At 32.7% G+C, this 21,667-nt stretch overlaps 2 protein-coding genes across 5 annotated transcripts; both read right to left on the bottom strand.

Moving 5' to 3' along the window:
- On the bottom strand, positions 1–10,014 carry LOC117114606 (phenazine biosynthesis-like domain-containing protein). 4 transcript variants are annotated; one of them, XM_033258293.1, is made up of 7 exons: positions 9,875–10,014; positions 4,883–4,982; positions 4,369–4,467; positions 3,551–3,660; positions 3,139–3,168; positions 1,467–1,558; positions 1–245 (listed from the first exon to the last, which is right to left on the bottom strand). In XM_033258293.1, exons 1-7 carry the CDS (start codon positions 9,986–9,988, stop codon positions 8–10), a joined length of 783 nt encoding a protein of 260 aa, XP_033114184.1. In that variant the 5' UTR covers positions 9,989–10,014; the 3' UTR covers positions 1–7. The 4 variants fall into 4 exon arrangements, with proteins under 4 accessions (XP_033114184.1, XP_033114183.1, XP_033114186.1 ...); XM_033258292.1 differs by lacking the exon at positions 9,875–10,014 and adding an exon at positions 7,265–7,411; XM_033258295.1 differs by lacking the exon at positions 9,875–10,014 and adding an exon at positions 7,099–7,231.
- Positions 10,015–11,296: 1,282 nt separating this feature from the next.
- Positions 11,297–18,001, bottom strand: LOC117114592 (phenazine biosynthesis-like domain-containing protein). Its single transcript, XM_033258280.1, has 9 exons — positions 17,817–18,001; positions 17,062–17,161; positions 16,315–16,413; positions 15,544–15,664; positions 14,914–14,959; positions 14,425–14,516; positions 12,483–12,676; positions 12,266–12,328; positions 11,297–11,626 (listed from the first exon to the last, which is right to left on the bottom strand). Exons 1-9 carry the CDS (start codon positions 17,901–17,903, stop codon positions 11,511–11,513), a joined length of 918 nt encoding a protein of 305 aa, XP_033114171.1. The 5' UTR covers positions 17,904–18,001; the 3' UTR covers positions 11,297–11,510.
- Positions 18,002–21,667: the final 3,666 nt, after the last annotated feature.

Raw genomic sequence — 21,667 nt, 5'->3', positions numbered from 1 at the left:
ACTCATCTCAACATGCACAATAGCATATGAAAATCATCTGTCTTAACACACCTGTGACAGGGTCCTCTGGAAATCCATTCCACGGGTCAAAGTAACGTGACATGAAATCAAAAATTTCGCCGCATTCATCCTTGGCACCATTTTCAGGACACCCACGTAACGTGACGATGACTCCTTTGATATGGCCATCTGGGAATGCCTTCATCATGGCTGTCGTGTCTGGTTTCAGACCCTCAAGAACATCTCTGATAACATTCAAAGAAAGTGTGCATGAAGAAGGTTTAAAGGAAGCTACTAATTCATTGACACTACTGTGGCCAAAATCGATTAAACAATGTTTGAATCAGACATAGGTATTTTTTTTTTTTTTTTTTTAAGAACCAGAATCTATATAGCACTTATTACAATCCGCAGATTATACAAGGCGCTGGCATCATTATTTCCCTGGCCACCGGATAATGAGTTGGCAGAAACGCATACTGTGCCACTTCCTCTGCTCCCTGGGGAGTATCCCTGGTCACTGATGCTTGTACGTGCATGACCCATACATTCAATGCCATACCATCCTACCAGGTACCCATTTATACTTCAGGGTGGAGAGAGGCAAACGTAAGTAAAGTGCCTTGCCCAAGGACACAAGCAATGTGACGAGTGTTGGTCACAAACTCCCGATCTCACGATCAGAAGTCCAATAGCTTACACGCTGCACCACACACTCCTACATGCAAAACATTTAATTTTGTGCAGAGCCATAAATTTTTGATTAAACAATCATGTCTTCCTTTAATATATATTTTTTTATAAAGGGGGTGGGGGGGGTGATTACAGATCGGCCGTCCCGAGGCAAACAAACATTTTTGTCATTTGAGATAATATCATTTGGGAGTATATTAAAAACGTCTGAATTACCTGTGAAACTTTCTCTCAATAATGAGTCCTTTCGGAGGACGTAACTACAAAACAACGTATCTGTGACACATTGTTTTGCCACGGAATGCTATTCAAAAAAGGTCTAGAGCCAATGGAGTTTGGCAAGGCAAAATCAAACGGTTTTGGTGTTTTTATATCAATTTAAACAGCGATGTATGAACAGGCTAAGTAATGCATATGATCGCCCAAAACGTGCAACAATACCGAGCCTGACATGTTTCCGAGGCAAAACAACGTATCTGTAATTATCCCTAATAACTTTGCAATAAACAAATGGTTGTAATTAAAATTTTACATATAATCACAATGTCTATAGATATACAATCCTGCAAAATTTATTGCGAAGTTACGAACATGCAAACTTTAACCGTATTTTTCTCCAAAAGTGAAAATTTAAAGTTACGTTGTTTTGCCACTGAACGGCTGAGATGAAGGGTCTAGACCACTTCAATCCCACCATAGTTGGGGCTAAGGTAAGACAATTTATGATTATGGCACCCCTTGAATCCTCTACTAATATTAGTACTTGGCCTCACCTTGATGTTGAATCTGGCAACCTTATAACAAGATCTCCATGAGGTTTAGGAGCGTATTGAACATCTTGCGGTATAATCTTGCCAATACTCATCTGATAATTGAAATTTTTAACAGATTATAGAAAGTGATTAAAATTTACAGTTTGCATGTCATGAATTATATTAAATGTTAATTTAGTGGCCAGATCATTTACTTGTAAGAGACCTGGGAATAATTAAATGTTTACTAAAAAGTATTTGATGGTCTTGTAATCAAAATTCAGACAAAGTTTTTTTTTTTTCAAAAAAAAACATTTACTATCTTTACTGAATCATCAAAATTTGGAAATTTTCCCAAGATAGTTCAATAGGCTACTAAGCAAATAACCTGAAGGCCAGTTAAATATGAAGGAAATTTACTTAGTGATATGTTAGACTAAAGCTACATTCACACTAGACACAATAACGACACTCCGACAATAAAAATTTGCTCAGTGTTGAAATATATAAACGATGCGATGATATGTCATTGTCTTGTCATTTATTGTGTCTAGTGTAAATGCAGCTTTATATAGCGCTTCATGGGAGCAAGGCCTCTGAGCACTTCACAATATTACCCACAGTCACGGGAGCAAGCACAAACAAAACACATACTTAGCTCCCTGGTGAGAATTTCATAACTTTGCAGCTGTAATCAATGAATTTTGTGTTTGAACGTGCCAGATATCCATTTGCACTCCTATCCTGGGTTTTGCAAGAGACAACAGTAGGCAAAGTGCACGACTGTAGGTAAAGTGCTTTGCCCAAGAACGAAATCATTCAAAAGCGAAATGCATAGCAATTCAACCTCCGACCTCAAGGTTGAGAAGCAGAACCGCGACTGATGCACGCTCCTACATATCCAACTTATAATAGTTTTGCAGTTTTCTCAGAGTGTTCAATATTGAGAATCAAATCTATATTTACAATCTGAAATTAGTTTTGCAGTTTATAATAATATCTATAGTGTTTCAGATTTATATGGCATAGCATTTCCAGTGCGTATAGCCACTAGAAAAACAAAGAGTCTTAAGTCATGATTTAATGTTGCAAAAAACTATATTTTTTGCAACAAATTATATTTTTTAGAAGTGCAAGGGAAAGCAAATCTACTAACTGTATAATACTGTATATTTTGATGTTTGTTTTTCATTTTACCCAAAATTCTTTTTGTTTCAATTTTGCTTGTTTGTGAAGCATCGACTCTGTGTGTCTTCTTGTGTTTTTCCTTCTGTTTTCTTTTCTCAATTTAATGATTTTTAAGAATTTTAATTGACAATTTCACTTACGTTTTCTTTTTAATTGTTCTTAATATATGTCTTTTTCTCAATTTAATTGTCGTAATAATTATCATATTACATTTATATATTGATTTTCCAATTTTTATGTATTTTTATATTTTTAATAATTGTTGCAATAATAATCGTTATCACTTTACATAAATTTTTGAATATTGATATTAATGTATTTTTCCATTGAATGTTTTTGTATTTGTCTTTTTAAAATTGTAATACAAACCATTTCAACCTTGGCTGCTGTTTATAATTTCATGTTCTTTTATACCAAATAAATAAAAAAAATAAAAAAACATAAAAAATAATATAGGTTTAAATTATATCAAATTAAATCTAAAATTGAGTAGAAACAAACAAACCTGTATTAGATTCTTCACTGGTGTTTGATCCTACAAATAAAAATACAATAAAGTATTTAGTTGGAAAAGTTCAGAGATAATAACAATAACATGATTATAATAACAATAACGAAGACAATCATTAATTTAATAATGATTGATGTTGATTTTGACGATGATGATGACAATTTTGATAATTTTGATGATGAGGAATATGATGATGATGCATAAAATGATTAAGATCAGATGATGATGATGATGATAATGTTGATAATTTTGATGATGATGAATAATGATGATGGTGCTTATAATAATGACGATAATGACGTTGATGTTGATGTTAATGGTTTTACTAATTGATGATGGTGATCATCATCATCAAAATGAGTAAGACACATGGCAACAACGACAATGCTGATCACAATCTGCTTACCTGTGGGGCTGTGTGGTTGAGTGGGAAATCCATCACATACTCATCACCTACTTTGCTTACCATTAACTCACCACTCTTGGTATGGAAAGTCAATTGTTCATTAGTATTATCTGAAAATAGCATAAAAAATGATTTAATTTGACAACATTCCTGCTCAGGGGTGGGTATAAAAATGGGTTGGTTTCTAGCCGAAAATGGTAGGAGGGCCGCACACACAGGGATTTTAATTTCTACTTGTGGGCCGCAACAAAATAACTGTTGGTCTGCATATTGCCCGCGGGAAGCTTTTTTTTTTTGCTTTTTGCCCCTCTGTTCTCTAAATTTTCAGTTAAATAATATGGTACAATTATTAACTGTAGAATACAACAGTGTAAAAGATAGTTTTTTGTTCTGATTTTAAATTTTCCATGCTTGGATTGTCTTCAAATCTGCATAGTAAAAAATGTCATTCAACATAGTTTTAATATTTAGTTATAGATTTGGCTTTTTTGTTTTCTGTACAGCACGCAAGACCATGTATTATGCCATTAAAAATTTTTTAATTATTTGGGAACGTACTGACAGTACAATAATAATAATAAGATTTATAAAGCGCACAAATCCAGTGCAATAACACGTCAGGTAGGGCAAAACACTCCTACAATATTAATAAACTTGTAATTAATACTGGTATTTAGTAAGATTCCCTATGTTTGCTTTACTTGTATTGTACATGAGGCATTTGACAGTAGAATAAATTTTATTTGTAACTGTTTCAGTATGATTTGTACTAAAAAACTCTAAACCTTGAAAATATCTTGTTATTTGTCCTCACTAACCTCTTTTTCCGAAGATTACCGCTGATGTTGCCATGGTAGCATGCCCACATAGATTCACTTCATTAGTTGGAGTAAACCACCGAAGATTGAAATGTTCCCCTGTAGATGCAATAATAAGAAATACATAATATACAGAAACATATTTTTTTTTTAAATATTTGTATTGGGCATAAAAAAACTTTCAACAAATGAATTAAATGCATACAGATTTTCCAGCCCCTAGAACTCAAAATATCGGAAATGGGAGTTTAGCTGGCAAAGGGCGTCCCCACCAGTTAAAATTTTGTTTTCACTCATGCATGCATTTTATGATCTATGTTGTTAGTAACAGTTGGCCTAGCTACTAATAGCTTAAAGTATCATGATTTTTTTTTCAGAAAGCCTTTGTGAGCCATCTGACATTGATAAAGTTGGCGCACAAAGAAAATACATAACTATTTTTTTAAAGAATATTTGAAATAATATAATATTTTATTAATATTTATAAGTAACTGTAATTAACTTCTTCTCAAACCTGTTTGAAATGTATCAGATGGATTAACTGGTGAAACAAAAGCTGTTTCTGTTTGGTTCATCTCCATAGTAATCTTAAGCATTTGAGCATCACCGAGTACCTATAAATACCATTAAAAGATCAAAAGATAATTGAATTTTAAATATTACGAACATATGTTAATTATGCACTGGCTGTGACTAAAGCTGATGCCTACATCCTAGCTTGAAGAGATTGTTGCAGTATTTATGCAGATGAAACATTATTAGAAAAATCAGTGTTCTCCCAATTGAAACATTTTTACTGGTAAATTTGTCCATAAAAATTCAGCTATGAACGCAGTGTGAGGCCTTTCCCCTTTTGAGTGGGATTAAAAGACTTGAAAAAGCAACACATAGCTTAGTTTAAGACTAGAATAATGTTCCTTTATTGAAAGTGGCTAGCCTAGATCACTTAGGCCTTTCAATTAATTTTTTTAAATTTACAAGCACAACATTTTTACTGGTTGGCTGCTTATTTTTAGCGGTAAAATGGAAGGCTAAAGTTGACAACTAAAACGACTTTGTGAGAACACTGTAAATTATTATATCACAACTAAATAGATCCTTGTCATTTGATTACTGGATTCGTATCACTTGACATTTACACCATTTCATCACTCATGTTGCCATTGGTTGAAAGAAGATGGATTGTTCCATTCTAAAGAAAAGGTAGTTGATTACCAAATTCTTCTAAGTTGTTTGTGTTAAAACTTGTATTGCTGACTTGGAAGAAAGGTATAAGCCTAAATTTATTTTCCATTAATTATTACCTTGTTTAGCGAACCCACCGCCCGCCTAATAATGACTTTGAATAAAAAGAAAATTTTATTTTTAGCTTATAAGCGCGCCCGTTGCCACCTAAAGTGGAAATTTCAGAAAAAAAAAAAAATTTTCTTTTTTTTATTACACCCGCAATTTAACCATCTCATGACTACACTGTTTACATTCATATACATAATGCTTCAAAATCTAAACCCTTCAATATAATTTGTAGCTTATATCCCATTATAATTATATTGTAGCCTGATTATATATAATCTTGAGCTGTGGAATGTCAAAAGCTTTTGTTTGTAATGTAAACTTTTGTTGGAACTTTATATTGTAGCCTAGCCTACTAGGCCTAGAACTGTAGGCCTAGTCGGTGGCAGGTCACCAGCCCAAAACCAACTCGGCCCAGACAACTACCCCCCAAATGATACCGAATTACCCAGATAAATAGCGATCACGAATACCCATTACCAAAAAAACAATTATTATCATTATTTTAGTATTATTATAATTATCAATAATATTTATAGGTCTAATATTTTTTTGTAAAACTATTCTTATTATTTATTTTTATATTATATTATATATTTTATAATTATTATATTTGTTGTTATTATTTTAGTATTATTATAATTATTAATATCATATATAATTAAGCCTAATATTATTTTTCATCAGGCCTATTATTACCATTCTACTACTTATTTTTTATATTATCCGAACTATTACTAGTCCTGACCATTAATTATTTTTTAGAAGAATCTTAACATACCTTTATATAATAATTTATAGTTGTATGAATATAAAGCAAAACAAAATACACAAATATACAGATTTATTCAGGTATTTAATTCAAACTGGCTACATACCAAGTTTTTTTTTTTTTTCAATTCACGACGGAAAAGTTTTGAAGTATAACAGAAGGCCTAACTGTTTTTTAGGCTGGCTGCAGGGATTTTTTTTTTTTTCAATAAATCTAACACTTTGCAGAAGTGTTAGATTTTTTGTTCCAAATGGCAAAGTCTTTGGAATTAAACAGATGCACTACTGTTATTTCTTGTAAATATTTTTCTGGTATTTTGTTTATTTCAGATTGGCAACACCCAATAGGTTTTTAAATGAATATAGGCCTATACTCACCTAGGCTAGGCCTAGACCCTTGCAAAAACCGACAATAAAGTCTACTATTCATTTCACCATACAGGGAACACCCAACTATTTTAACCTGCCGTCTTGAATAACCGAGTTGGTCTGGGGCCAGTTGGTTTTGGGCCGAATTGGCCCTACCCTAACTAGCTTGATTACCAAATGATATTATTGCAGTAAACGTACTGTCTGCCTTAGGTTTTTACTACTTTCAAAATTGCCGGTGGACTAGAGTAATGACAGTTTAATAGGACTCGGTACCAAGGCTTAGGCTAGGCCTACCTATGCCGAGTACAAACTGCTCATGCGGGCTTCTCAGGCGGTGATTGTGTCACATCACCCGGTTGTCAGAATAGCAGTATGTAGGCCTAGGCCTAGCTACGCTCAGGCCCAGCCATATGTCTATGCAGAATGTTCAATGAACAACATTTCATAAACACATAAATACCTCAGTGGCCAAAAGGCATACTGCAGCTGGGTTTCCCTCAAACTGTTTTGATGCAAATGCATCAACTAAAAATATTGGAAGCGATATGCGGCGAGAGTTTGAAACCACCGCCATATTGTATTGCTACAAGGTTGCCAGAAAGTATGATTAATTCGTACAAATTATTTTATTTAAAGAGGAAATATGAATAAATTCAGCAGGTAGACATTTTTAGTCTACCAGCATGTTGCATAGGTGAATATTGATTATAATTATTATTACATTATTATCCTCATCACCACCACAATCATCATACCATCACCATCATATTATTCATAACTTTTTTAAATGTCTTCAAGGACGTGCACCTTCCTATTTAAATAAGATGTTTGTTTTTCTCAAAAATGATAAAAATACTCGACTCGACGTCAGACAAATAATCATCTTTTAGTTCCACAGTGGAAAATTTGTCAAGGAAAACGGACCTTTCACTATCGAGCATCCATGAACTGGAACGAACTACCTAGTAACATAACTAGGGATTTTCAGAATTTAAATCAAAATACCTTTAAAAATGCTCTAAAATAATTAATCTCTATTTTGTAATTAAGTCCTTTTTGTTAAAATTTCCTTATATTTTCCTTTTCATTTTATCACTTTTGTATTTTTTACGTTATAACTGGACCACAACGAAAACCAGTGCATTTGCATTGAGCGTGCCATCCAGTATAAAGAAAGTTGAATAAATAAATCATCATCATCAATGTCATAAAAATTATCATCTAAGGGAAAAATAGGACGTTGCCTATATACAAGTAGGCAGAATACTGAAATTGCAGCCTTCAGCAAGCCTACAGAAACTGTGAAGTGAGACTAAGGAACCCAAACTTTTATATTTGACTACAAATTCAACATTGCACCCATTTACAGGAAAAAACATCGCCAATCAAAAAAAAATCTTCTTCGATATCGTCACCATAGAATTTAGCTAGTAATTGAAAGACGATAATTAAATAAATTTATAGGAGGCACAAGGGGTCATAATTTTTTAAGAAAGTACAAAACATACTCTTTTCTGTGTCACTTGCCATCCTAAAGTACACAAAAAATGATTTTAGGTCATCATTTCACATACGCTGTTGACCCCTCCTAGCTTATGTTTTGTACTCTTGACTACCATAACACAATTGTCCCAATGTGCAAACCAATGTATGCACTACAGTTAAACGTGCCCAACTCGAATAATTTCCAAGTTTATCTTATTTTACATGCCAAATTGTTGTATTTTCCATTCTGTAAGTTAAATTTTATCTAAGTTGAAGAATTTTTCATTTCGACTTAGGCAAGTTCAGCTGTATTTATAAATCTATAGGGCATCTAAGACAATTGTCTCTATGCATAAAAAATCATTCTAAATCAAGTATTTCATATGTATTTTTCAAAGATGCAACATTGTAGTTATGAGATTAAATTGCTAAAATTTTAATTTACACTAAAAAGTTGATATAACTTATAAGGGAAAATAAAAATCTATTAGTATACAAATACTAATAGATTTTATGAGCATAATAGGAAGAATAGTTTAATGAGTTGAAAGATTGACTGCTCCATTCGACGAGGCGGAGCCAAGTTGAATGGAACAGTCAGTCTGTCAACTCATGAAAATATTCTTTCTTAAATTCATTATTTGTTTTACAACATGCCTAAAGTAGATTCTTGTCATTTGATATTTTATGAAAAAAATCTACCCTTTTTAGAACAGTCCAGCATGTCTTTAACCAATCGAAAGATTGTAGTAGGTTGGAGTCATATTCTAGGCACCGTGAAATGGGCAAAAACGGATGGAACGAAAATGCACGGATGAAAATAAGTTTCAATGATGAGTGACGACATGGGGTAAATAACCATTGTCACATGATACGAAATCCACTAATTCTGTCTCTTATACACATCTAGATGTGTATAAGAGACAGCATTTACTGTTACTTTATAAAATACGATATACAATATATAAAAAAGAGATCAACAAAGGAAATTGCCTGTCTAGGCGAAGAATGCATGCTAGATTTACACAAGTCATATAAAAACAACCAGATGCAACTACTTGGAACAGTTATGAACATATATTTAATAAAATATACTGATAAACATACAGCTATAAGCTATAAAAGAACATTTCTGATTGGATTACAGCTCACAAATTCTGTATATCATGATGCTATGAAAGGGTATTTCTGATTGGATTACAACTCACAAATTCTACATATAAAGATGCTATGAAAGAATATTTCTGATTGGATTACAAATTGTAATTTTAGATTCATGATGTTAAAGTTATATTTCCCTCAACAACGATGGCTGCTTTTCCCGCCAAATTAACTCTCGTTTTTTTCACACTCAGCCGAACATTACCACCCCTTGCTGAACACTGTCTGGCTGAAATGGAGAACAAACCAACAAATAATTTTATCACAAGGGATAAGTACATTGACTTGTCTTTGCCACATATTATTTAGATGTGTATAAGAGACAGGAATAGCAGTATGTAGGCCTAGGCCTAGCTACGCTCAGGCCCAGCCATATGTCTATGCAGAATGTTCAATGAACAACATTTCATAAACACATAAATACCTCAGTGGCCAAAAGGCATACTGCAGCTGGGTTTCCCTCAAATTGTTTTGATGCAAATGCATCAACTAAAAATATTGGAAGCGATATGCGGCGAGAGTTTGAAACCACCGCCATATTGTATTGCTACAAGGTTGCCAGAAAGTATGATTAATTCGTACAAATTATTTTATTTAAAGAGGAAATATGAATAAATTCAGCAGGTAGACATTTTTAGTCTACCAGCATGTTGCATAGGTGAATATTGATTATAGTTATTATTACATTATTATCCTCATCACCACCACCATCATCATACCATCACCATCATATTATTCATAACTTTTTTAAATGTCTTCAAGGACTTGCACCTTCCTATTTAAATAAGATGTTTGTTTTTCTCAAAAATGATAAAAATACTCGACGCGAAGTCAGACAAATAATCATCTTTTAGTTCCACAGTGGAAAATTTGTCAAGGAAAACGGACCTTTCACTATCGAGCATCCATGAACTGGAACGAACTACCTAGTAACATAACTAGGGATTTCCAGAATTTAAATCAAAATACCTTTAAAAATGCTCTAAAATAATTAATCTCTCTATTTTGTAATTAAGTCCTTTTTGTTAAAATTTCCTTATATTTTCCTTTTCATTTTATCACTTTTGTATTTTTTACGTTCTAACTGGACCACAACGAAAACCAGTGCATTTGCATTGAGCATGCCTTCCAGTATAAAGAAAGTTGAATAAATAAATCATCATCATCAATGTCATAAAAATTATCATCTAAGGGAAAAATAGGACGTTGCCTATATACAGTAGGCAGAATACCGAATTTGCAGCCTTCAGCAAGCCTACAGAAACTGTGAAGTGAGACTAAGGAACCCAAACTTTTATATTTGACTACTAATTCAACATTGCACCCATTTACAGGACAAAAACATCGCCAATCAAAAAAAAATCTTCTTCGATATCGTCACCATAGAATTTAGCTAGTAATTTTGCCAATGCTTAAATACTTAGACCAGAGATTTGTTTACCTTGTTTGTCTTTTAAATACTAGTTTATAGTATTGAGCCTCGTTATTAGCTTATCAATTTGTATTTCTTTTTTGTTTTCATTTACATACGATTAATTGACTTTTATTAATTGAAGTGGACTTATACTGCTGTGAATTAAACTTCTATCGTAGAGTTGCAGTTGATGTGTCGTCACTTCGATAATTTCTATTGTAAATATCAAGTACGATTTTGTTCTACCATTGCAAGTTCCAAATCATTAGGGACAGCATACATATACCCTTTTTAGATATTTCATTTACTGTTACTTTATAAAATACGACATACAATATATAAAAAAGAGATCAACAAAGGAAATTGCCGGTCTAGGCAAAGAATGCATGCTAGATTTACACAAGTCATATAAAAACAACCAAATGCAACTACTTGGAACAGTTATGAACATATATTTAATAAAATATACTGATAAACATACAGTACAGCTATAAAAGAACATTTCTGATTGGATTACAGCTCACAAATTCTGTATATCATGATGCTATGAAAGGGTATTTCTGATTGGATTACAACTCACAATATCTACATATAAAGATGCTATGAAAGAATATTTCTGATTGGATTACAAATTGTAATTTTAGATTCATGATGTTAAAGTTATATTTCCCTCAACAACGATGGCTGCTTTTCCCGCCAAATTAACTCTCGTTTTTTTCACACTCAGCCGAACATTACCACCCCTTGCTGAACACTGTCTGGCTGAAATGGAGAACAAACCAACAAATAATTTTATCACAAGGGATAAGTACATTGACTTGTCTTTGCCACATATTATTAATATATAACTAAAAATATTATTAACAGTATTGTCGTCATATTATAATATAGGATTCAATCTAACAGGAATTGCTAAATTCATATCTGTTAAGATAGTGCTGTTTGTGGTGTACCATATATAAAAATAATAATGAAAACAAGAAGTTATTTTTCATTTTTAACCGAAAACAAATAATAAACAAATAATAAACAATAATACAGTTAAAATAGCCTAAGTCGACATTTCTGAACTCGAATAATTTCTAAGTCGATCTTATTTTACATGTCAAATTGTTGTGTTTTCCATTACATTAACAACCTGCAAGTCAAATTTTATTAAGTTGAAAAATTTGTCAATGCCATTTTGGATTGGCAAAAAATCAAACATGAACAAATATTGAATTTGAACCATATTCAATGGAGGTGAACCGTACAGTAAATGCTGATTACTTAGGACCATCAAAATCATAATAGTTTTAATAAAATATTAATAAAACAAAATAGATGATATCTGAACTATCTACATGGTGTACCACAAGCATTAAATACAAAATAATTAGGGTTTTCACATCGCCTACGTACCATAAAGTTCTGTCTTATTAAGCTGGCCTGACCAGTAACTTCCAAGTACTGTGTGAGCTGATCCTAGAAGAAATAAAAAAAAAATATATATATGTATATATATATATTAATAATATTAATATAATTGGAAACGTTATGCAAATAACTCCATTTTGTAAAAATTATTTTAAAACATTTGTTATAATAGCAAATGAAAATCAACTCTCTCTTAACATACCTGTAACAGGATCTTCTGGAATTCCATTCCACGGGGCAAAGTAACGTGACATGAAATCAAACATTTCGCCGCATTCATCTTTGCCACCATTTTCGGGACACCCACGTAATGTGACGATGACTCCTTTGATATGGCCGTCTGGGAATGCCTTCATCATGGCCGTCGTGTCTGGTTTCAGACCCTCAAGAACGTCTCTGATGACAGTCAAAGCAACAATGTTACAAGACTAAAACATTTGTCAGATATATGAGAAAATGAATATGTTACACTAGACCAAAATTGTGATGTTGGCTTTATCATTTAGTATACAAATAATGAATGTTTATCATGAGTGCAATGGAAAGAATATATTCATGAGTTAAAATATTGGCTCCAACAAGGCGGAGCCGAGATGGAACAGTAAATCTTTCAACGAATGAAATATTCTTTCCATTACGCGAATAAAAAACATTCATTATTTGTTTTATTACACACCTAAAATAGATTCTTGTCATTTGATATTTTAAGAAAAAATCTACCTTTTTTCTGAATGGAGATTCTTGTATAGTAATTTGATAATTTATAAAAAAGATCTACCCTTTTTCTGAATGGAACCATTCAGAGCCTCTTTAACCAATGAAAAAATTGTATTAGATAGGTGGGAATAAACGAATGAAAAGAAAATGCACAAATAGTATAAATGGGGTAAATAACTAATGTCACATGATACGAAATCCACCAATTAAATGACAGTGTTCTATTTAGGTGTGTTATAAAACGTAATATTTTTCAATCTACTATAAGTGGTGTTGATACTAGATTGTTGTATTAATCACTGACCGTGTTATGTATGTGTCCATGCTTTACACTGGACAAACACATTCACAATCCTGTCTATAACTAGCCTTATGATGAGCTTAGAGGACAGAGTTGTTTTGGCCATTAAAACAAATCTTGCTACTGACAAGAATTGAAACCAGGACCCTGGAATTGGAAGGCAAGCACCTTCCACCAAGCTACAGCTCCAATGAAAGGACCTTTTCCGAGTGTTATCAAACTTAACAACTGACCAACCAGAGCAGTGCTAGAAGTATGTGCTATGCCCAACACACACACATGCTGTCCTACATATGCTTACATACATTTATCCTACTGTTTTGTAGGGGCCTTAGCAACAATATCCAAGGGGCGTGGTTTAGTGGAAAAGTCCATTCTATGTTTTACCTTTAAATCATAATTATCTTTCAGTACATGACATTCAGGTTATCGGGTATTTGTACATTTTGCCCGTATTCTTAAAACGAACTATAGTCAACTTTGAAACTAGAACTTCATCTAGTCCTAGTTGCAACTTAAATTTTAATTTGTATTCATAAACAACATAGTCGAAGTACTAGCTACGTCTAAATCAATTTTCCATAATAATAACTATATTAGTCGTTAACATATAACAATAGAGAATTTGAACAGTCACTGAAAATTTGCATTCTTTGGAAAATTATTATGGTTAAGCTCGAGTGAAAGCGGCGCCATTTTTGTTGTTGTTATGGAGAACCTAAGTGAAATGAACAAGGGGATTTTGTGCAAATCATGAACTATCGCATGTGGCTACCATAACATGTTAATTTCGCCTTTTGGAAGCTAAACGAATTGTCCCTTTCCTTAAACACACAGAAGATACATCAGACCTACTTACTACAATCGCTTTTATTCTTTTCACACTATCATAAAGTTAGAAAAATCACACTTTTAGTGGGGTAAATATTTCAATTCGGCGATTTTGTCAGATCCTAGGCCGACTAAAAAAAATAGGCCTGCAGAGGTATCGTTTTAGTCAGGGTTTGTATGATTGAGTCATAATGCTAGTTGAAGTTCGTTTTAAAAATATGAAATGACATAATTTTGAAGTTTTAGCTAAAACTACGACTAAAGTTCGTTTGAAGACTACCGGGGATTGTCTCACCTTGATGTTGAATCTGGCAACCTTATTACAACATCTCTGTGAGGAATAGCAGCGTATTGAACATCTTGAGGTTCAATCTTACCAATACTCAACTAACAAGAGAAATTTCATAACGCATTTTGAGAATGTAAGGCAATAAAAGTATATAATGGGATTTAATGAGCTGCATGTAATTTTAAATAGGAATATGATTCACTAGTAAAAGATTTGGGAATTATTAGATGCTTACGAAAAAAATTTTGGATTCAAATCCTGAGTTCTTTTTTTAACTTTTATTATCTTAATATAAAAATTTGGAAATTTTCTCAAGCTAGTTCAATATGCTTCTTAATAAATAACCTGAATGCCAGTGGAAACATGTAATATACCTAAATATGGTCATGATGACATCATATCATGACTATATATGGGCATATAATAGTATTTTGTCACAGGGAATTTGATAATCTGGACAAGGCGTAAGGATTTATGTGGTATCCAACTGTTTACCTTGTACATGAGTCTTGTAAACGAATCAAAAGTTTTGCAGTTTTCTCTGAGTATTCAATGTGTTTGAGAGTCAAATCTCCAATTACAATCTGAAGTTAAACATTGTTTTTTGGGGAAATATTTTTTTTAAAATTCAGTAGTTTCTGTTTACAAAAAAAATTGTGAATGTGTAGTTATGCAGTTTATCTATATTATTCCAGATGTATATGGCATCAATTCCAAACTATATCAAACGAGCAAAATATGTGTAATGTGCATAGCCATTCGAAAACAAAGGATCTCAAGCTGTGACTTAAAGTTGCAAAAGAAGGAGAAAATAAATATTTTGGAAGCTTGCACTAAATGCAGAGAATACTAGTTTGATACTTCGGAACAATAAATTTCAAAAATTACATTGCACAGATCTAAAAAAAATTGATATTCGTAAGCTAACAAATACTATAATATTATATATTTATATAGGCCTATTACTGTCTCTTATACACATCCAAACGTACTTGAAGCAATAGTTTATAACTGATCACTGGCCCACCGGGCTAGTAACAAGGTAGGTTTACTAGCCCAGAGGAGTTTTTACATTCTACGATGGACTAGTACTAAATCAAGCCCTGCAACGACAAAGCTGATCACAATCTGCTTACCTGTGGGGCTGTGTGGTTGAGTGGGAAATCCATCACATACTCATCACCTACTTTGCTTATCATTAACTCACCACTTTTGGTATGGAAAGTCAATTGTTCATTAATATTATCTGAAAATAGCATAAAAAATTTAAATTGTACAATCATTAATTTTGGGTTTCCCCAAGACAGTGGAAAAGCTATTGCTTTTGTTCTGGTTTTAATTATCTCTGCTTGGATTGTCTTCAAACTTGGTGCAAAGGCTGCAACCATACAACGAAGATGTGCTTAGTAAAAATATCTCCTTTAACATATTTATCGGGGTGGATCCAGAGATGTCAGAATAGAATGTCAGAATAGAAGGGGGGAAGGTGGGCTGAAAGTTGGTCGATCGAGGCAACACTACCCTAGAGGATCCAGTAACATTCCCCTGCGATTTTTGTGCTTTGAAACGCCCGAAAATAACATCTGACATATTTTAGACGATCAATTATCTTTTTTTCTTTCTTTTTCTTTTTTTTTTATTTTCCAAAATAGATTAATAAACTTGTAGTTAAAACTGGCAGGCCTATTTAGTAGGACACGTATATTCATTTTACCAGAAATGTACATGAGGCATTTGAGAATAGAATACATTTTACTTATTGAAGAAATTCATCGGGATTTTGTCTTAAAAGAACCATATCATTCTAATACATTTTAGCTGTAACGGGTCCAGTATAATTTGGTTCAAAACATTATTACTGTATCCCAATCACAACATATTTTTGTCACCACTGACCTCTTTTTTCAAATATTATTGCTGATGTTGCCATGGTAGCATGCCCACATAAATTCACTTCATTAGTTGGAGTAAACCACCGAAGATTGAAATGTTCCCCTGTAGATGCAAACAAATACATAACATACAGAAACATTTTTAATTAATTATTTGTGTTGAGTCAATTAATTACATAGAGGTTTTCTATCCCCTAGAACCAGAAATTTTGAAGTTTGGGAGTTGTGCTGGTGAAAGATGCCCCTCACCCCTATAAATTATATAAAGTTTGAATAAAGAATAATGCAGATACATCATATAATTCAACATAGGAGCTATAGTGCGATTTTACTCCAGTTCCAGCATTCAAAATTATATTTTTTTTACAGGACATTTAAACAGTTCAATGATTTCCTTGGGGAGCGCATCCCAGTCTTTTAGTGCCTTTGGAAAGAAGCTGAATTTATAGGTGTTGCTACTGGTGCTGAGCCTCATGCACCGGTTTGTTCTGGGTTTGATGTATTCTGGTAAGGGAATGGCAGGTTGATTATTAACACTCTGACCACCAGGGTGTTTGGAAAAAATAGTATCAGCCACCGCCAGACTTTTTGGCAAATTTTAACTCTTTCTGAAGTTTGTTGTGTTTGGTGGGCAGAGTGTTAATAATTTTGTACACTATGACTAAATGTGAATATACATTATGAATATACAGTAATATAATCATTAGTGTTCTAACTTCTATTAATAATTGTAATTAACTTCTTTTCAAACCTGTTTGAAATGTATCAGATGGATTAATAGGTGAAACAAAAGCTGTTTCTGATTGGTTCATCTCCACTGCAATCTTAAGCATTTGAGCATCACTGAGTACCTAGCAAAACATTAAAAAAATAGACAATATAATTTTTAAAGATAATTCTACTTTTCATGTATAAATGTGCGTATGTGACTATAATATGATACATCCCAGCTCCCTTTATACTGAAAATTACAAATGAAAATACATCATTTGGATAATATAAAACGGTAAATATCAAAAACTGCACAGTACATTAAAATGTGATTATATAAAAAACATGTAATAGCACACAGACAAAAATGTCTATTAAATATGTTTATATAGGCCTAATCACTTTTTAATGTATGTGCAATTTTTAATATTTACCATTTGATATTATCCAAAGATCATTTTTATTTGTATTAAAAAAAAAGAACAATATACAGTACTAGTTTGATACTTCGGAACAATAAATTTCAAAAATTACATTGATGTGGATAAGAGACAGATATTTATATATGCCTATTATATCTTTGTGAAAGTCCCTCCTGTAACCTAGGCTAAGCCTAGGCCTAATTCAAACTGTCACTTCTGGCTGTTCATGCTGTGATAGTGTGTGACTAGAGCACCCGGTAGGTACAGTAGTTTGAATTAATGATAGGCCTAGGCCTTATGCCCTTTCTCTTTAGTTTAATTAAGGCAATTTTTTTTTCCCAATAAAAACAAGTTTCAAAAAACACATTAATACCTCATTGGTTAAAAGGCATACTGCCGCTGGATTTCCCTCAAACTGTTTGCATGCAAATGCATCAACTAAAAATATTGGAAACGACATCTGCGAGCTTCAAACCAGAGAGAGTGAGTGTGTGTGACCATACTCTTTGGTGTGACCAGCGGGTAGTGGCTATCGGCGCGGCACCAGCGTGACCACTCACAATTTTTGATCCTGTATTAATAGACCTATCCAAGAAGAATGGCGCCCTCTGTCGTCGACGCCATTACGGGGAAGTCCCTAATCCCCTAAATGGCAATGCGGTGTGTTTATAAACAAAGTACCATTGAGAAATCCGGCTTTTTATTTTGCAGCTAAGTAATGCCGTCAGTCTTCGAACTAAAAGTTTATCGAAGTTAAAAGATAATTATATTATTATGTGTATTTAAAACAGAATAAAGATACGACTTAGAAACGTCTGCTCTCTGCACTGGAGGAGGATCTAGGCTAGGCCTACTAGAGGCCCACTTGTACTCCTCTTCTTTTGGCAGGTCCAATGCGACTTGTCAAGTGCGGCGGTGTACTATCCGCGCAGCAGATAACCAATTTATTTGGGCCTAGCTTAGAAGATTGCTCAGTCAGTGTGTCAGTAGGCTACTGGATAACATGACAACGACGTCTGTTTCCTATGTAGGCTATCTGCTAATTTGTCATCTGTTATTAATTTAAACAGACCATAAAAATGATATAAATATTATTTAATAAATGCTATTATTACGTCTAGGCCTACTACTAGCCGAGTCCTAGACCTACTTCAACGCTCTAAACCAAGGCCATGCCATATCTTAGTATTTAGCCCTACAATTTTGGTGAAACGTTTTAAACGTAATTTAGAAGTAGGCCTATCAATTAACATGTGGAAAGATTATATTTAAGAATGGCCGAGACTGAATTTCAAAGGCAAGAATTTGACTTGAAAAAGTGGACCTCTCTATATGTCAACATGCATCTCCTTGATTTTGTATTTATTATCACACTGTACACTGCTCACAGGCCCCTTTTTCACCCTGTTTTTAAATATTAAAAAATCTCGTTCATCGTTCCCCAGTTTTTCGTCAAACAACTTTTTTCTGTCTTAGAAAAATCAGTTCTACAACGTATCAATTTTTTTTTTAAACAAATTGTTTATGTAGCCTTTAAATGTTTGCAGTCAATAGTACATTCGATTTAAAAAATACAGCATCATCTTTAATTTTCATTAAAAAAATTTTGATTCTTATATCAAGAATTGTTTAAAAAAAATTTGATATTTTTTTTTTCATAAAAATTATTATAGAAAATCTATATCCCAACTAGTCGTCCCGTGTGTACGAGTTGTGAACTTCCAATCTCCTTATCCCGTACACTAGTGAAATGTCATTTTGTCATCGAGACCAGGCAGGACTGTAATATGATAGGCTATGAAAACAATAATAGTATATCATTGATAACTGCAGCCAATAATAATAATTATTATTTAAGTGGTGGTGGCTTGGGCGATGACGACGGTCTAAGATGACAGATATTAACTCATCGCCAAAATGTAAACACGAAGCATTAACTACGAATCCATCAGTTAAAGCATACGCAAATTAGCTTTTTCCTTGCGTTGCGGCGCTTGCGTTGAGAAAAGTTGAATCGATTCAAATCGCAAACTATGCAAAAGTTGAGTCACATACACACGGGACGATTAGTTGGGATATAAATTTTAGATAATTTTTATAGAAAAAAAACTAATTTTCTTGAAACAATTCTTGACATAAGAACTGCGTGGTTTATGGTAAACTATTATACTTCCTTTAGATGGGTACACTGGTAAATGTGACAACTGGGCCTCGTTAGGCAGACACATCAAGGACTTTTGCTAAATATTAAGTGAACACACATTTTTTATATAATATATTTTTTATATAATATATATTTTTTTATATAATATAATATTTTATATATAATATATATTTTTTATAATATATAATATTTTATATAATATAAAATATTTTATATATTATATAAAATATTTTATATATTATATAAAATATTATATATTATGTAAAATATTAAATAAATATAACGTAAAAAACCATGTCAATTTTTGCTAAATAATAAGTGGTACACATGGCGCCTCATAAAAAGTAACATCACTGAGCCACAATATATAATATTTTATATATTATATAAAATATTATATATTATGTAAAATATTAAATAAATATATAACGTAAAAAACCATGCCAATTTTTGCTAAATAATAAGTGATACACATGGCGCCTCATAAAAATAACAACACTGAGCCTGGGGAAAATGTTACTGGTTGTTATTTTAAAAAAATTGTACTGCGTTGAGAGCAACCATTGACCAATGTGGAATTTAGCTCAGGTGGTAGAGTGTAAAAACGTTACAAGGGTCTGTGGTTACTTGAAGTTTACGGTACTTGTTCGGTTTTTTTACATTAGGTTTGTTTTTCTTAGTTGGTACACATAAATAAAGAAACTGACTACATTTTTTTGTATTATTGAATATTAGGGGAGAATTTTACAAATACCTCTTGAGTTAATTGCTAATATGTGTTTATTACCCTTTAATTCTAAAACAATTTCAGGTGGCACTCGGGTTTACCTGTATGATTAGGCTATCTATGATATATTATAGCAGATATGATTAGGTTCCGGTTCCTTGGGCAGAAGGGAGGCCTACAATTAGTGGGTGGTTTAGATCTGTAACTGTCTCGGAATGATACTCTTAAGTCACTGATTCAGATCTTCCTGTAGTCCATTTTGTTTATTTTTTAACCTTGCTACAATTTACTGGTCATGTTTGTTTCAATGTTTTATTTACACATTACAAGTTGGTGACAGTGCTATACTAATTTAATATTGTGTCATATATTTATATAGGCGCCAATCCCAAATTGAATGATTAAAGGGCGCTGAGCGCATTAACCCTTAATCACTGGATGACATACAATGGCAAACCAGCACAAAGTGCAACCTTCTCTGCTCCCAGAGTGTACCTAGTAGTGCGCTTTTACTCAGCACATGAAACTAATACATTCAATGCCACAACAGCTTTACCAGGTACCCATTTATATTCGGATGTAGGTAAAAATGGCCCCGGAAAAAATGGCCCCGGTAAAAATGGCCCCTAATGACAAGTAGGTAAAAATGGCCCCACTGAAAAAATTCCGTAATAGAAATGATATTTTTTTATAATCTTCAAATATTTAAATACTAGCTGTAAAAGCAAGAATTGAATCAATAACAAATACAGTTACACAACAGATGCAAATAATGTACTGAGTGATTATTGGAAAACAATGGCCATTGAATAACATTTTTGATAGTAGAAATAAGTTTTAAAAACGTCATTCCACTAACAAAGTAGAGGAATGACATACATACAGTGCTTCAACTACCAAAATATGCAAATTAAAGTTCACTTTTGTTAAGTATCAAATAAAAATACTTAACATGTTATAAACAGTGCAAATAACAGTAGTTTATTTAGTAGATGATAATCAAATCAGGGAGGGTTGCCAGATATCGGCCACAAAACGGCTAGATTTTAATCTCGTTTTTAATAAGATAGAAGACAACAGTGGGTACATATTCATTTGAAATACTACAAAAAATACACGAAAATCAGCGGTCATTCGTTTAAAATTGAAGAAATTCAAATATATACACAGAACAATGTTAAACTTATCTATCTCCATAAAATACATGCCCAGCTACATCATAATATTTTATCTAGATATATATCAATAATCATATCATTTAAAATATGATGAAAGAGCTTCCATATTAGTTGCTGGTAGACCATTTCAGTAGCGAATCCAGAGATCTCCGAAA

The sequence above is a fragment of the Anneissia japonica genome, unplaced genomic scaffold, assembly GCF_011630105.1.
Source record: "Anneissia japonica isolate Jap-2015-1 unplaced genomic scaffold, ASM1163010v1 scaffold287836_len1076198_cov165, whole genome shotgun sequence".
Lineage (NCBI taxonomy): Eukaryota > Metazoa > Echinodermata > Crinoidea > Comatulida > Comatulidae > Anneissia > Anneissia japonica.
This window is presented reverse-complemented; position numbering and strand designations above follow the sequence as displayed.

Bases quoted from the DNA above. Each gene is read 5' to 3' on its own strand.
- LOC117114606 (XM_033258293.1), bottom strand. From the start codon at position 9,988: ATGGCGGTGGTTTCAAACTCTCGCCGCATATCGCTTCCAATATTTTTA. The intron at 4,983-9,874 runs GTATTTATGTGT...TGGTATTTATAG, and splicing joins TATGCCTTTTGGCCACTGAG to GTACTCGGTGATGCTCAAAT. The intron at 4,468-4,882 runs GTTTGAGAAGAA...TTGCATCTACAG, and splicing joins ATCTGATACATTTCAAACAG to GGGAACATTTCAATCTTCGG.
- LOC117114592 (XM_033258280.1), bottom strand. From the start codon at position 17,903: ATGTCGTTTCCAATATTTTTAGTTGATGCATTTGCATGCAAACAGTTT. The intron at 16,414-17,061 runs GTTTGAAAAGAA...TTGCATCTACAG, and splicing joins ATCTGATACATTTCAAACAG to GGGAACATTTCAATCTTCGG. The intron at 14,960-15,543 runs GTGATCAGCTTT...TTGAATACTCAG, and splicing joins GCCCCACAGGTAAGCAGATT to AGAAAACTGCAAAACTTTTG.